Source organism: Capra hircus, chromosome 13, assembly GCF_001704415.2.
Source record: "Capra hircus breed San Clemente chromosome 13, ASM170441v1, whole genome shotgun sequence".
NCBI classification, from domain to species: Eukaryota; Metazoa; Chordata; class Mammalia; order Artiodactyla; family Bovidae; genus Capra; species Capra hircus.
The window spans coordinates 70,483,294-70,497,083 of NC_030820.1; the positions used below are offsets into that span (position 1 = coordinate 70,483,294).

The following is a 13,790-nucleotide window of genomic DNA, read 5'->3' on the forward strand; positions in this document are numbered from 1 at the left end:
AAAGAAGACCCCGCTCACTACAACTAGAGAAAAGCCCGTGTGGCAGTGAAGACCCAGCACAGCCAAAAATAAATCACTAAATAATATTCTCACTCAAAGTCCCCGCAGATACCTTTTGCCTGTCTGATCACATGTTCTCAGTTCCCAGTTCACCTCACACAATTCAACAAACTCCCTTTTAGGAGGGCTTTATGTCCCAGGAGGTGTCAGAATCCCACAGTCCCCCCCACTCACCACCACACGGGACAGCACTGCCATCAGCCTCTCCCATGTCCAGGGGTCAGAAGCTCGCAGGGAGTCATGGAGCTTACTATCACAGGGGAGGTTTCTCTGTAAGTTTCCTGCCCACTCCAGGGGGTTGCTGCAGATACTGAGCTGTCCAGCCTGAGACCAGAGCTCTAGTGCCAGCCCATGGATAAGGGTCTTCTTTCTAGATGATCTGTTTTCTTCAGAGGAAAACTCTGCTGAGGCCCATAATTCGTGCCCCTTTTGTTTGCAGGCCATCAATTCTCCTTGCCTCACAAGCAGTATTTTATCTCTTTCTGTCCAGAAGCCTGAGCTCCCGAGAGAGAACACATTAGGGACATGCTGACCTCTCCTGACTTCTGTGAGAGCAGAGTGAGTTCTTATCACAGTGAACCCTGATTGCTTGTCTTCTTCCTCCTGCATCTTCCCTTTGCTGTCTACAAACTGATGTGACTTTCTTCAAAGTTACAAAACTAATGGGTGATAGGTCTTGGTGCATATTCTGTCAAATAACCATTAAATAGTCCTCTCTCTCTCCCCTCTGGTTACTGCTATGTGTCCTTGCGTGTATGTATTCACATATGTATATACATACGTGACCCACTGTCTTTGTCTACAGTTCATGCCTATCGTTACATATCTACTTACATCTTTTCATTGCCGTGGAAGTCACCTATGAAACCATATATGCTCTCAATAAATACAGGGAATAGAATGAGTTACCCAGTTTTGGTGTGTTTATACAGGGAGGATAGCTGTTAAAAATGTCAGTTCTATAACAAAAAAGATAAACCTGATTTCTAACCATTCAACCTTATAATAGGTTAAATGATAACAAACCATTCATTGATTTTTTTTTAAAGAGTAATAAACAGAAACATGTACCAATTGAAAGAGCCAGGCAATTCAATAATAATTAGGGAAACAAAAAGTGATGAGCCTGAACAATGCTGCCTTAGTTTTGGGGATAAGTACTGAAAATGCCAACTAGACAACAATGCAGTGTTTGTTTTCTCATTACAGAAGGCACTGACACTAATCACCTCATTTTTGAAAGCTATGCAGCAACTGAATAAAATCCAACACCAGAAGATTGGTCTAACTGATGTGCAAAAAAATACCCACATAAACATAGACTCAAATACAATGAAAATATATAGTGGAAGAATATTTGAGTAAATTTATATTTACCACTGATTAATGTTCCAGTCTGTACATCCATCCATCGACTAAACAAATATGTTTTGGGCTCTTCCTATGCTTTAGGCACTGTGTTATTAATATATACCATAAGTATATAATAATACTTATATGCAAATGACTCTAGTGAAAATAACAATTCTTTCTTGTAATTTTTAGTCACTGTTGCCACAGAGAGAAGTACTTCAGTAGCTGAAGACAGACAGTGCATGCCAACATACCTTTTGTAGCCAGACGGACACAATTGATTTTGGTTTCCTGTGAATAACAAAAGTGAGATTCCAGTTAATTTGTTGTGGGTTTGGTTTTTTAATATAGACAAAAATATACATATATATATTTGCATATATAGGCTTGCATTTATATTTTTAATTTTATTTTAATATTTGTCCCTTCTATGTTCTTCCTCCAGGGGAATCACCTTTTAATTCTATTCCTTCATTTATTTTCACACTGGTGTTACTGCCACTTCCTGGCTCTCATCACCTTATCAGTTTCTTCCCCAGACAGAACTACTTCATAAATACTGCCCAGCACAGAACAATCACCATAACACTAAGCGAGTACCCTGTGGCATGTGTGCGCTTCACTCAGCTACGTGGGTTAGCAGGGGGCATCAAGGGCATCTTTGAGAAGCTTAATGGGATTGCTGGGTCATGTGGTTCTATTTTTAGCTTTTTAAGGAACCTCCATACTGTCCTCCATAGTGGCTGTATCAATTTACATTCCCACAAACAGTGCAAAAGGGTTCCCTGTTCTGTACACTCTCTTCAGCATTTATTGTTTGTAGATTTGTTGGTGATGGCCATTCTGACCAGTGTGAGGTGATACCTCACTGTAGTTTTGATCTGCAGAATCCAATGCTTTCTTGCTAATGCCCACATGTGAAGAACCACTGCATCTTGAAGGCACTGTCTTAGTCAGGATTAGTCTAGTTTAGTTGTTAGTCATGTCCCACTCTTTGCGAACCCATGGACTATAGCCTGCCAGGCTCCTCTGTCCATGGAATTCTGCAGACAAGAATACTGGCGTGGATGGCCTTTTCTGTCTCCAGGGGGTCTTCCTAATCCAGGGATTGAACTCGTATCTCCTGTGTCTCCTGCACTGCAGGTGGATTCTTTGCCATCTGAGCCAACAGGGAAGCCTTAGTCAGGAATATGCAGAAGTGATAAAACCCACGAAATCCACAGGCTACAAACAGCAAAGGTTTATTTTCCACTCAAACAACATGTCCAATATAGGAGTACGGTGGGTCTGAGGGGGAGCTGATGGTGGTGGCTGGAGGATACTCTCATCATTGTAGCCACTAAAAGACCAAGGCTGCTCCCTCCATTTAAATATAATGCTTCAGTGTTCACTGAGGCCAGAGAAAGGGATGATGATGAGTTTAGTGAGAACTGGCAACTAAAGGCTTGACATTAGAAGTAACATGTTTACTTTGACACAGGTTCCACCAGCTGGAGTGAGTCTAAGGGCCATGCCTGACTTCAGCGACACAGGAATTGGAGTGCTCCAGGAACCAAAAAGAGGAACAACGATAATGTCTGCAGCAGAGTGTATTTCATCCATGCACACCTCTGAATGCTAGGAACTGTCCCTCCTATCAGACCCAAGTATGACTCCCTCGTGGTCTTGATTCTGCTCTGTAGCCCACAGAAAGTCTGCCTTTGCTTGTGTAGGAAAGATGTCTGGATACTGCAAGACAGTTCTCAAGTTCACTAGCATTCTTTTTCAACAGTTCCTCAGATGATACAAGTCCAAGTCCTCTGAACCAAAGTAATGCTCATCCCAGGACATCCTCCAGTTTGTCCCTCTTAGTGAGACGGGACTAGAACATGAAGCAACAGTCTATGTGTAGGCTTGTCAATATATGATTACCTAGATTATCACTATTTTCAATTTTTTTCTTACTTAAACTGCGCTTCTAATAACATAGCCAACATTTCACATTTTCATTGGTCACAATGAATATGTCAGCAACTCTTTCCCACCAAAAAAAGAAAAAAAATTGCCTGCTTCTACATATCTACGTGGTCCTATTATGAATCTCAAGCACAGAGTCAAACTTGGAGCTGTTGAAGTCTATCCTCTTTGATTCGGTGACTAGAGCCGATTACCATGTTATCTTCACCATCTGCAAGTTTGGGGACATGATTTTTCAACTTTATCCAGATCAATAATATAAGTAGTAACCTAGAAAATGCCAATAACAGACTCAGTGGCATGTACTAGAATCCCTCTTCCAGGCTGGCATTCATCTGTTCATCAGGATCTCTGGTTGGTTATGCAACAGTTACTCGCTGTCTCAATTGCTTAAGAACTCAGACGCTACTGTGGTATTTTTCCAAAAACATAGCTTGAGAACAGAGTCAAAAATCACTTCAGATCCTGATGCTCTGTCTATTGCATTTCCCCAGTCAGTTCAAGAACTATCTTAAAGAAAGAAGGTTGAGTTGACATGACTTGTTCTTTGGAACAAGTGTTTCCTTTTTTTTTTTTTTTTTCCTGCGCTGAAAGTGTTACTTTTTAAAATAAAGAATTGTTTTATTTTAAAAAATGGAAAATGCAGAAATGTTAAAAGAGCATGACATATTATGATTCAAATACATGGAATATTCATTTGAAGTGTGCTTATATTTCAAGGGAAAAAAAAAAGTTTTTTTTAGAAGAACATATCCAGGAGACAGAAAGAAAGAAGAGAGAAAAGAGTAGAACTCTCTAACTGAGATGGGATGAATCGGGAGAGGAGCACGGACGTGTGTACACTGCTGGGTGTAAAATAGACAGCTGGTAGGAAGCTGCTGTGCAGCACAGGGAACTTAGCTTGGTGTTCTGTGATGACCTAAATGGGTGGGATTTGGAGGAAGGTGATGTATATATACATATAGCTGATCCACTTCGTTGTACAGCAGAAACTAATACAACTTTGCAAAGCAATTATACTCCAAAAATAAAATTAAAAATTGAGATGCCGAAAAAGCTCAAGTCACAAATGAGTTAAAACTTAAAAATGATGATAAAAGTGAGCAAACTAATTTTTTTTCGTTTGTTTTCATGTTTGGAGGTAGAACACAGTTCTTCAACTCTTGTTGGCTTCCATATCTGTTCTTTGGCTTAAACAAAGGTCGGTGAACTGGACACTGAGATGTCTAAAGAAGAAAGCATGACATCCAGAGAACTGAGAAACTGTGTTGGATGGAACGTGCCAAGAGATAAGAAAGATCTCCAACTTTATACTAATACAAAGAAAAAAAAAAAGATTTTGCAAGTACTGTATCAGGAAACTTGTCAATTCTGTGTAAGACTGTTAATATAGCAATGGGCAATATAGCGAGGTCTTCACTGATGGGGGTAATTTATAAATATGTATCTAGACTTTAAAGAGAGTCAACCTAATCTCTTTATATCTAAGAATCTATTCTCATGAAATGATCTCAAATGCAGAAGAAGCTTTATATTCAAAGTCACTGCTTCCAATATTCTTTATAAAAGTGAAAATGAAGAGGAACATATCTGCCTAACTCTTTCTACACAGTGGAGTTTTATAAGGCTGATAATGAAAACGGTTGAGACCCATGTAACAACATGCAGTAATATACATAAGAAAATAATAAATGAATAAAGCACAGTTTTTATCCAACATGCAAATCTAAGCATTTAAAAAATAAGTCCTAAAGGAAATATACTAAATCTTAAAAATGGTTACACAGTGAAGTATAACATATTGATACATGCAGACAAATGCACTAATTTTCAATGCAGTTTGCCAAATCTTTCACAATGTGAACACACACTTTAGGACCAGCATCCAGATCAAAACACCCTAAATTACCAGCACCTCAGAAATACCCTTCACACTCCTTCTGGGTCACTTCCTCCCCACAAAGGTGAAGGCTAACGTGTCTTTTGTGGGACACAATGGACATGAGTTTGAGTAAACTCTGGGAGCTGGTGATGGACAAGGAAGCCTGGTGTGCTGCAGTCCATGGGATCACAAAGAGTTGGATGCAACTGAGTAACTGAACTGAACTCGTTTAAAAATGTGTCCCAGTAAAGGGAATATTGGGTAGCCACAATAGTTTATTCTACTGCCTTCTTACTGGATCATTTAAAGAACTTTCTAATTCTCCTTAGACTCATCTTCACTGCCAAAGCTGCATGCATGAAAGCGAGCCATTTCCTAACACTATGTCCTCCACCTGAATCTATTAAACTGTTTTCTATCATCTAAAGCACTTGTCTGATTATGTTTAACCCTCCTCGGCTCTCACAAACATGACGCTGACATATCTGTTTTCTCCCAAGTTCCTGACATCTTTAATTCCATAACCAATTTGTCTTTGTTGGTTAGGATCAGGTACAGAATAACAAAGTCCTGAGTCCCTCCCTTGACCTTCCAGGTGATTGAACTGTTAGCAAGCAAGTCAGGAACACGCTGGAAATTCTGCATCCGATCACACAGGAAGTCTGGCCTGTGGACATTTACCCAATCAGTTCTGTAAAAAAGAAATTTGTACTTTCCTTGTGTCAGACTATATAAAGCTTTGGAAAGAGAAAAAGCATTTGGTGTCTTCTCTGTTCCATCTCCACAGTACAAGACAATTTCATGTTCCCATTATTTTAGCCTCACTCACATTCCACTCCCTACTCTAGACTTGCAAATCTGCACATAGGAATGTATCACCTTGGGGCAGAATATACTGTCCTAACTGTTGGGCTTCTGTTGAGACCTGCTTCTACTCAAGGATCTGCTAGCGTTGGGACTTTTCCAGCAGGCCAGTGTTAAAGACTCCACACTTCCGATGCAGGGGGCTCAGGTTACACGTTGCACAGCAGAGCCAAAAAGCTAAAAAAGATAAGGATCTGCCAGTGCTGTGCAACAGAGCAGCTCGTTGCCCCCCTCTCTGTGGCTCAATTTTCCCACCAATGAAATGACAGAGGAAGGGATGGGGAAGCCCACTTTGGTAGAGTAGGTGGGATATTCTAAGGTTGCTTCCAGTTCTTTCAGTACACTATCTTCTTGACATCATATCACCCACCTCACAACAAACGAGCTTTTGTTTTTTGTTTTTTGTTTTGAATCAAAATGCCTTATACCTATACCTACTTACCTACTTATAACCTCTATTTAGAGACTAGGCCAAGTCTGACTCACTCAACCATCCACTTATCCATCCATCCTTCAACTCCTTACTGAAATTATAGGCTCTCTAATTCAAGGGCTTATTAGGAACTGCTGTCTATTATCCAGGAGGACTTAGATTACATTGTACTCCCAACCTGGTCAAGAAGCCCCTGTAACCTGGGGAATACATAAAATTCTCACTACACCATCAGACTTCCCTACTTAATAAGGTGGGGATTCAGCCCTGATCTCATCATTTTCAAAGACTTTTCCCAGTTGCCCTAACTCACATTTTTGCCTTCTCTAAGACTAAGCTGTCTCAGCTCATATGATGAGATTTAGCCCTAACCCGAGTCTTTCTACAGTTATCACATCTTCTTAGGCTTGTGCCTTCATTCTTCTCTAAGACTGGGACCCCCACTTAACTCCTTGTTCATTTGGTCAATCAACAAGTATGCACTGATATGATCATCACTGAAAACGTTCATCATTATGGAATGATCACTGCATGCCAGGCACTGTGCTGCATACACGGGGATGAGCAGAGCAGACGTGGTCCCCATCCTCATGAAGCATGCAAACGTTACCTTTCTAATACTTGCAGCAAACATCAGATAACGATTCTCATGAGTAAACACCTGATTACACGTTGCAATAAACACTATTAAGAGAAGTTCTGGGTGCTATATATGTGTCCAGAAGATGACAAGGGATGTGGGTGGGAAAGAAAGAGGGCTTATCACGTTGAGCAAGAACTATTTAACCTAATACCTGGAAAATAAGTACCATGGAAGGGTGTCCCAGACTCAGGGAAAGATGCACAAAGGCCTGGGAGTGGGAAAACACGAGCTGCAGTCAAAGACATAAAGAAGTCTGGGGTGTTTACATCATCATGAAGTACTCAGAGAATGAGATCAGATGAAGCTAGAGGCATAAGCTTGGTAGAGCCTTTTAGACTGTAGGGTTTTGGTCTACATTTTAAGAACAACAGACAGCTATCAAAGATGAACGAGCAAGAATAAAATTTTCAGACTTGTATTTTTTTAAAATGCAGAGGCTGCTGTAGAGAGAACAGACTTTCATTGCAAGAGAAGCTAGTTGTTGGGGAGAGGATGATGGTGACGCCTGACCGAGAGATACTAGTGCCTTGGACCAGGAGATTGGCTGCAGAGATCCTGCCTGCCTCTCACCTTTGGAAAGCATCTCTCGGCTTTGCTTGACCCCAGTGTCCTTCACCACCTCCCCTCTCCCCCCATGTTTCTGGGGCTGATACACATTGGGTCCTCAGTCTAGGCTCTCTGCAGCCCAATTTCTCATGATGCTCTTCCAGTGCCCTGATCCCTAAGCTGTTGTTTGGCCTCGATGTGGCTCATTCACTTAGCATGACAGTCCCTGAAAGCATCAGTAAGGAAAAAAAACAGAAAAGAGGAAGGCTCTCTTTTCCTAAGGTACGTGTTTTGAATATTGTATTTTTCATTCTTATAACAAGTCTGAAATGGATAGCACAATGCCCCACTTTTCTTTTCTTGTGAAACAAGATTAAATAAAATTTCCCAGGGTTACTCAGATAGTAAGCCAAGCAAAATACCCTTTTAGCAAATGGCCTTCTTTTCTGAGGTATCTGTTGGCAAATATGTCTGACATGAGGTCAGAGGCCCTGCTTTCTTGGCTTGTCCACAGGCAGACAGGGATGATAGAGCAGAGTCACATTTTGAAAAACAGGCCAAGCAATTTGTATGAAGAAATTCTGTTTTGACCCGAAACAGGACCCTGAGAAATCAGAAAGCCAGTGATGGAAAAGGAAAGCAGAGATCTGCCTCTGGAAACTGAGCAGCCCAGAACCATTGGAACTAGGTCACCTGGCAGGCCCATCCTCTGGAGGAAAATGCGTGAGGGATGACTTTTAAGGCATGAAAGGGACAGAGTTTCCTTTGAGATATAACTTCCTAATAAACACGTATGCTGCAATCTGCAAACCTGCAGTCACCAACAAGGGGCAAAGTAAAGCTGCAGGATGAAGGCGACTTGGCTGTTGGTGGCATATTCTTCTCACTGATAGGTGTTCATCACCAACCTTATTAGATTTTCCTTGAAGGCAACAGGTCCTGCTTCAGGCAATAGCCGTAGCCCTGACCCCGACTCTAGGGAATGAAACTCCCAAGTCATTTACTGCATTTTATAAATGCAAGCCATTTATTCAGAAAAGTCACTGTTAGACTCAAGCTCTGAAAATCTTCTGTGTTCTCTCTCTAGATGCAGACTCAGTTGGCTTAACTCACTAGTGCTCTGGAACTTCCCTCAATCTGACTGCTCTCATCAAGGCCAACGAAGGCTTTCATATGGTCAGCTCTAAAAATCACTTCTCCAACCACATCATCCTTAATGTCTCATCAATAGCAACTGATCACTTTCTCTTTGACTCTTTTTCCTCTTGCCTTTGAGATCACTCTACTCTTAGTTTTCTCTCTTACCCCTGTCTGCTCCTAATCCTTTTATTTTTTAAATTTAAATTTTATTTTATTTGGCCAGACATTTATCATCTGCTTAACCTCCAAATATTGGAGTGGTCTCATTTTATATCCTTCTTCATCTGTATTCCAATTTTCTCAATAAAAGTTTACATTTAGTTACAAGGCATTAAGTATTAAATCCTTAGGATGCTCAAATTTCTAACAATGGTATTCCAGAGATTCAGGCACATATATCCACATACTTATAATAAATTTACAAATCTCCAAAAGAGAACTCTGTTATTCCCTTCCCTTCTGTGCCAGATCTTATATCTACCAATTTTCCCCTTTCAGTAAATGTAACCATTATCTATCCAGTTGACTAAGTGAAAAACCTGGGAGTCATCTTTGATTCTTCTAGTTCCATAATTTCCCACAAGCAATCCACAGTCAATTCCTGCTGACTCTTAATAGCTGAAGAAAATGGTAACCATCTAAAATCAAATCTCCCCATATATCTTTCAAACAAAAAAAAACCACAGGAAAACAAGAAAAAAAATAAAGCTATACATAATTCACAACCTCAAGATCATTAAAATACACAGAACCCTCAAAACGTCATAGTCCCTGTTAGTAGAAAAACAAGCAGTGCAGTTGAATGAAGCGTTTCTAAGGCTCTCATCATAAGCTTTTGTGGAGAGCCAGGGCTGTAAGGAGAAACAACATGAAAGAGAGAAAACGTAAGCTGGTAGAGGTCATAAGGTTTCACAAAATGATCTTCAGAAAGACCAAGTTCCTATGTGTGAAAATTCTGAAAAAGAATCCTGCCAGAATAAGGAAATGACTACATGAAAACAACTTGAAAGTCATACATAATTCAAGGTGGTGATCTTCCATAGGCATCACTTATGGGGGGAAATGGGGTAAAAAGGAAGGAGAAGTATCTCTGGGAGACTGGATAATGAAAAGCAAAGAGGCAAAAGGGGGGAGTTTTAAGACTCTGTAGTCAAGAGAGAATAACAACAGCGACAACAAGTCAGAGAGCAGACAAAACAGTCATTTCTCGTGATACAAAAAACTCAGTCATCCATTAAAAAAACACACATCACTATCTTATCAGAATATATAATCCTTTTTTATTTTTTTATTGTTTTTTATTTTAAATAACTTCTCTGATAATTTTATTTTTTTACTAGCTTCTTGGATTTTTAAAAATTTATTTATTTCAATGGAGGTTAATTACTTTATAATATAACCCTATATGAGAGACAGCAAAAGAGACACATGTATAGAACAGTCTTTTGGACTCTGTGGGAGAGGGAGAGGGTGGGATGATTTGGGAGAATGGCATTGAAACATGTATAATATCATATTTGAAATGAATCGCCAGTCCAGGTTCGATGCATGATACTGGATGCTTGGGGCTGGTGCACGGAGACGACCCAGAGGGATGGTATGGGAAGGGAGGAGGGAGGGGGGTTCAGGATGGGGAACACGTGTATACCTGTGTCGGATTCATGTTGACGTATAATCCTTTTTTTAAATTTAAATTTTATTTTATTTGGCCAGACACATATTTTTAATAAATAATTTTATTTAATTTTGTTTTATTTGGCCAGACCCCCAAATATTGGTGTGGTCTCATTTTTTATATCTCTTTTCATCTGTATCTCAATTTTCTCAATAAAAGATTACATGAAGTTACAAGGTTTTAAGTCTTAAATCCTTATGATGCTCAAATTTCTGTTTCTAACAATGGTATTCCACAGATTCAGGCTCACATATCCACCTACTACTGTGTTTTTGAACCTCAAATTTACAAAATGAATAAGTGGAAGGAAGCAAATAAGGCTATTATATAAGAAGAAAACAGAAAATAAAAGTCAAAACATCCCAAGTGATAAAAATCCACCTCCTCTCCCAAAATTAAAACTCAGAAGAAAACTGTAGCACAGTACGCCAAAAGGAATGAAGTCTTTGCAAACAACTCTGAAGTAGAAATGGAAATATTAACAACTGAAATCCATAAAGAATTAGGGAAAAGAGTTGACTCAACTCAGAGGGGAAAAGAAAACAAAAATGAAAGCACTCAGAAATGAAGATTAAATGACAAGATAGCTAAGGGAAATTTTTAATAAGAGGTATCGAAGAAAGAGAAAGACAACCAAGGGAATGAAAAAGAGATCGAAAATAAAGTAACAAGGGCCTGTGAAAAAGGGCTTAAAGAGAAGAGAAAGAAGATCTGACACATGTATACTTGAGATCTCTGAGAAGGCAGATTAAGTAATAAGCAAAAATTTGTAACAAAAATCTGAGGAAAACATATGAAGAGATGACCTGAGGCCACACCCTGAAAGGACTCAAAAGACCTGAAAGATCTATTCCAAGATCCTAGAAAAACTACTGAACTTAAAAAAAAAAAAGTTTCAAAGACTTAAGGCAAAAAGGATAAAACAATTTACAAGGGCAACAGAATTAGGCTATCATGAGCCGTCTCCAAAGCAACATACAGGACAAAAAATATGAAGCAGCATTTTCAAGAAACTTAAAGAAATTATGAACCAAGGGTTTTATAGCTAGCCAAGTATTTTTCAATTATTAAAACTATAGAAAACAACTTGCAACATTCAATCATTCAGAGATTCCTGTACTCATGAGTCTTCCTTGAGGAGTATAACAGAAGATAAGCTTCATTCAATAAAGAGATGACTGAGGCAGTTTTGGCAAAAGGTTTGATGGTAAGCGTTTAATATATTTAATTGTAAATCTCAGGCTAAAGGAAGGTAGGGGCATGGCTGAAAGCAGAATATGTAAATGTTATATTTTCTTTAAAATAATGGAAGTGAAAATGAGAGAGAGGAGAAACAGGGTAAGAGAAGGAAGATGAGAGTGGAGTAAGTTCACTGCCTGCTGTATGGGCAGCAGATGAAGTCAAGGCACACCACCCAAAACCGACCAAGCAGTGATGTCTGCAAGATGGCAGAGTAAGTCTGCGCACTCCTCTTTCCAAAGAAACATCACTTTGACCACCACCCCTGGATGAGAGTGCCTTTGTGGGAATGTGGAAGTCCAGAAGAGAGGACCCAGCCCCCCAGTGGAGCAAAAAGTCTGATAACAAAAGCACTAAACAGTCACACTTTACCTTTCTCCCAAAGTGGCTCAGCTCAGTGCCATGAGAGACCCCACAGGGGAAACGAGAGCATCGTGAGTGACCCGCTCCCCCAGCTATGCAAGATGCTGCCCTAGAGGCCTATTTCTATCATCTCAACCTGAAAACTGAGCGGACCAGCACGGATGAATAGCATGGGGCAGCCAGGACCTGGGAAAAGATAATGTCATATATACAGATGATAGACTATTCATGACCTTAAAAAGTAGGAGAACCTGTTATTTGCAACAACATGGATGAACCCGGAGGACACTAGACTGAGTGAAGCAAGACAGACACAGAAGAACAAATAGTGTATGATTTCACTTCTATGTGGAACTGGGGAAAGTTGAACATATAAAAGCAGACAGTGGTAGTTGCAGGGGCCAGAGCGTGGAGGAAATGCGGAGATGCTGATCCAAGAGTTTAACAGGATGCATAAGTTTTGGAAGTTTGTATATTACTTGCTTTTCATACTTGGAATCTGCTAAGAGAGTAGATCTTAAGTACTCACACCACACACAATGGTGACTATGAGAGGTGATGAATTTGTTAATTAGCGTGATGATGGCAATCATTTCACAATGGAAGGAAGGGTAAAGGGACAAATTAGGGGTATGGGATTAACAGATACTAACTACTATGGATAAAACAGATGAGCAACAAGGATATACCGTATAGCTCAGGAATTACAGCAATTATCTTGTAATAACTTATAACGGGGTATAATCTTCAAAAACATTGAATCACTATGCTGTACATCTGAAACTAATATATTATAAATCAACTGTACTTCAAAAAGAACCCAAAACAAACCATAATGTCCATCATGTTGTACATCTTAAATATACACAATTCTTATTTTTTAATTACACCTCAGTAATGCTGGGAAAAATGCTGGCAGGAAGAGGTTAAATAAGAAAGGATAAAACACACTGAAAAGTATAAGAAAAAAGATAACAGAACAAAACTAAAAAGCTTTCTAAACATCAAAAGAAATTTTGAAATAAAAGAGGAAAACACATCAGCAAGAATTACAAAATTAACATAGTAAATTATGACATGAAGAATATGTGATAGATTTGAAACCAAACATATCAGTCACATCAACAAACATGAAGGGGTTTAACCCATATAATTGCATGGGAAAGATTTCAAAGGTCTCATAAAGCAAGACCCAACTATCTGGTTTATAAAGGGCTTCCCTGGTGGCTCAGACAGTAAAGAATCTGCCTGCAATGCAGCCTGGGTTCAGTGCTTGCGTTGGGAAGATCCCTTGGAGAAGGGAATGGCTATCAATATTCTTGCCTGGAGAATTCTGTGGACAGAGGAGCCTGGCAGGCTACAGACCATGGGGTCACAAAGAGTCTGGCACGACTCAGAGACTAACACTTTCTGTTTCACTTTCATATCTAAAACAAAGTCATTCTGAAAGGCAACAATAAAGGAATGAGAGAAAGTATAAATGGCAAAAAAAGAAAGAATAAACAAATGAACACAAGAAAGCTATAGCAGTGATCCTGATATCAGAGTTATAAAATGCAACTTAAAAAGCACATATATATAGATATAAAACAAAGAACACTTTACTGTTAAATCCACAATTAACAAGAAAGGTAGC

The 13,790-nt window shown here is 39.5% G+C and overlaps 1 protein-coding gene across 6 annotated transcripts in view; it reads right to left on the bottom strand.

Annotated features, from left to right (window-relative positions):
- Positions 1 to 13,790, bottom strand: part of PTPRT (protein tyrosine phosphatase, receptor type T) — a 1,156,023-nt gene that overhangs the window by 222,261 nt on the left and 919,972 nt on the right. For all 6 annotated transcript variants that reach the window (XM_018057887.1, XM_005688694.3, XM_018057889.1 and 3 more), the window contains exon 13: positions 1,668 to 1,704. In XM_018057887.1, the coding sequence (XP_017913376.1) occupies positions 1,668 to 1,704 (37 nt within the window). The remainder of the gene's footprint in view (positions 1 to 1,667; positions 1,705 to 13,790) is intronic.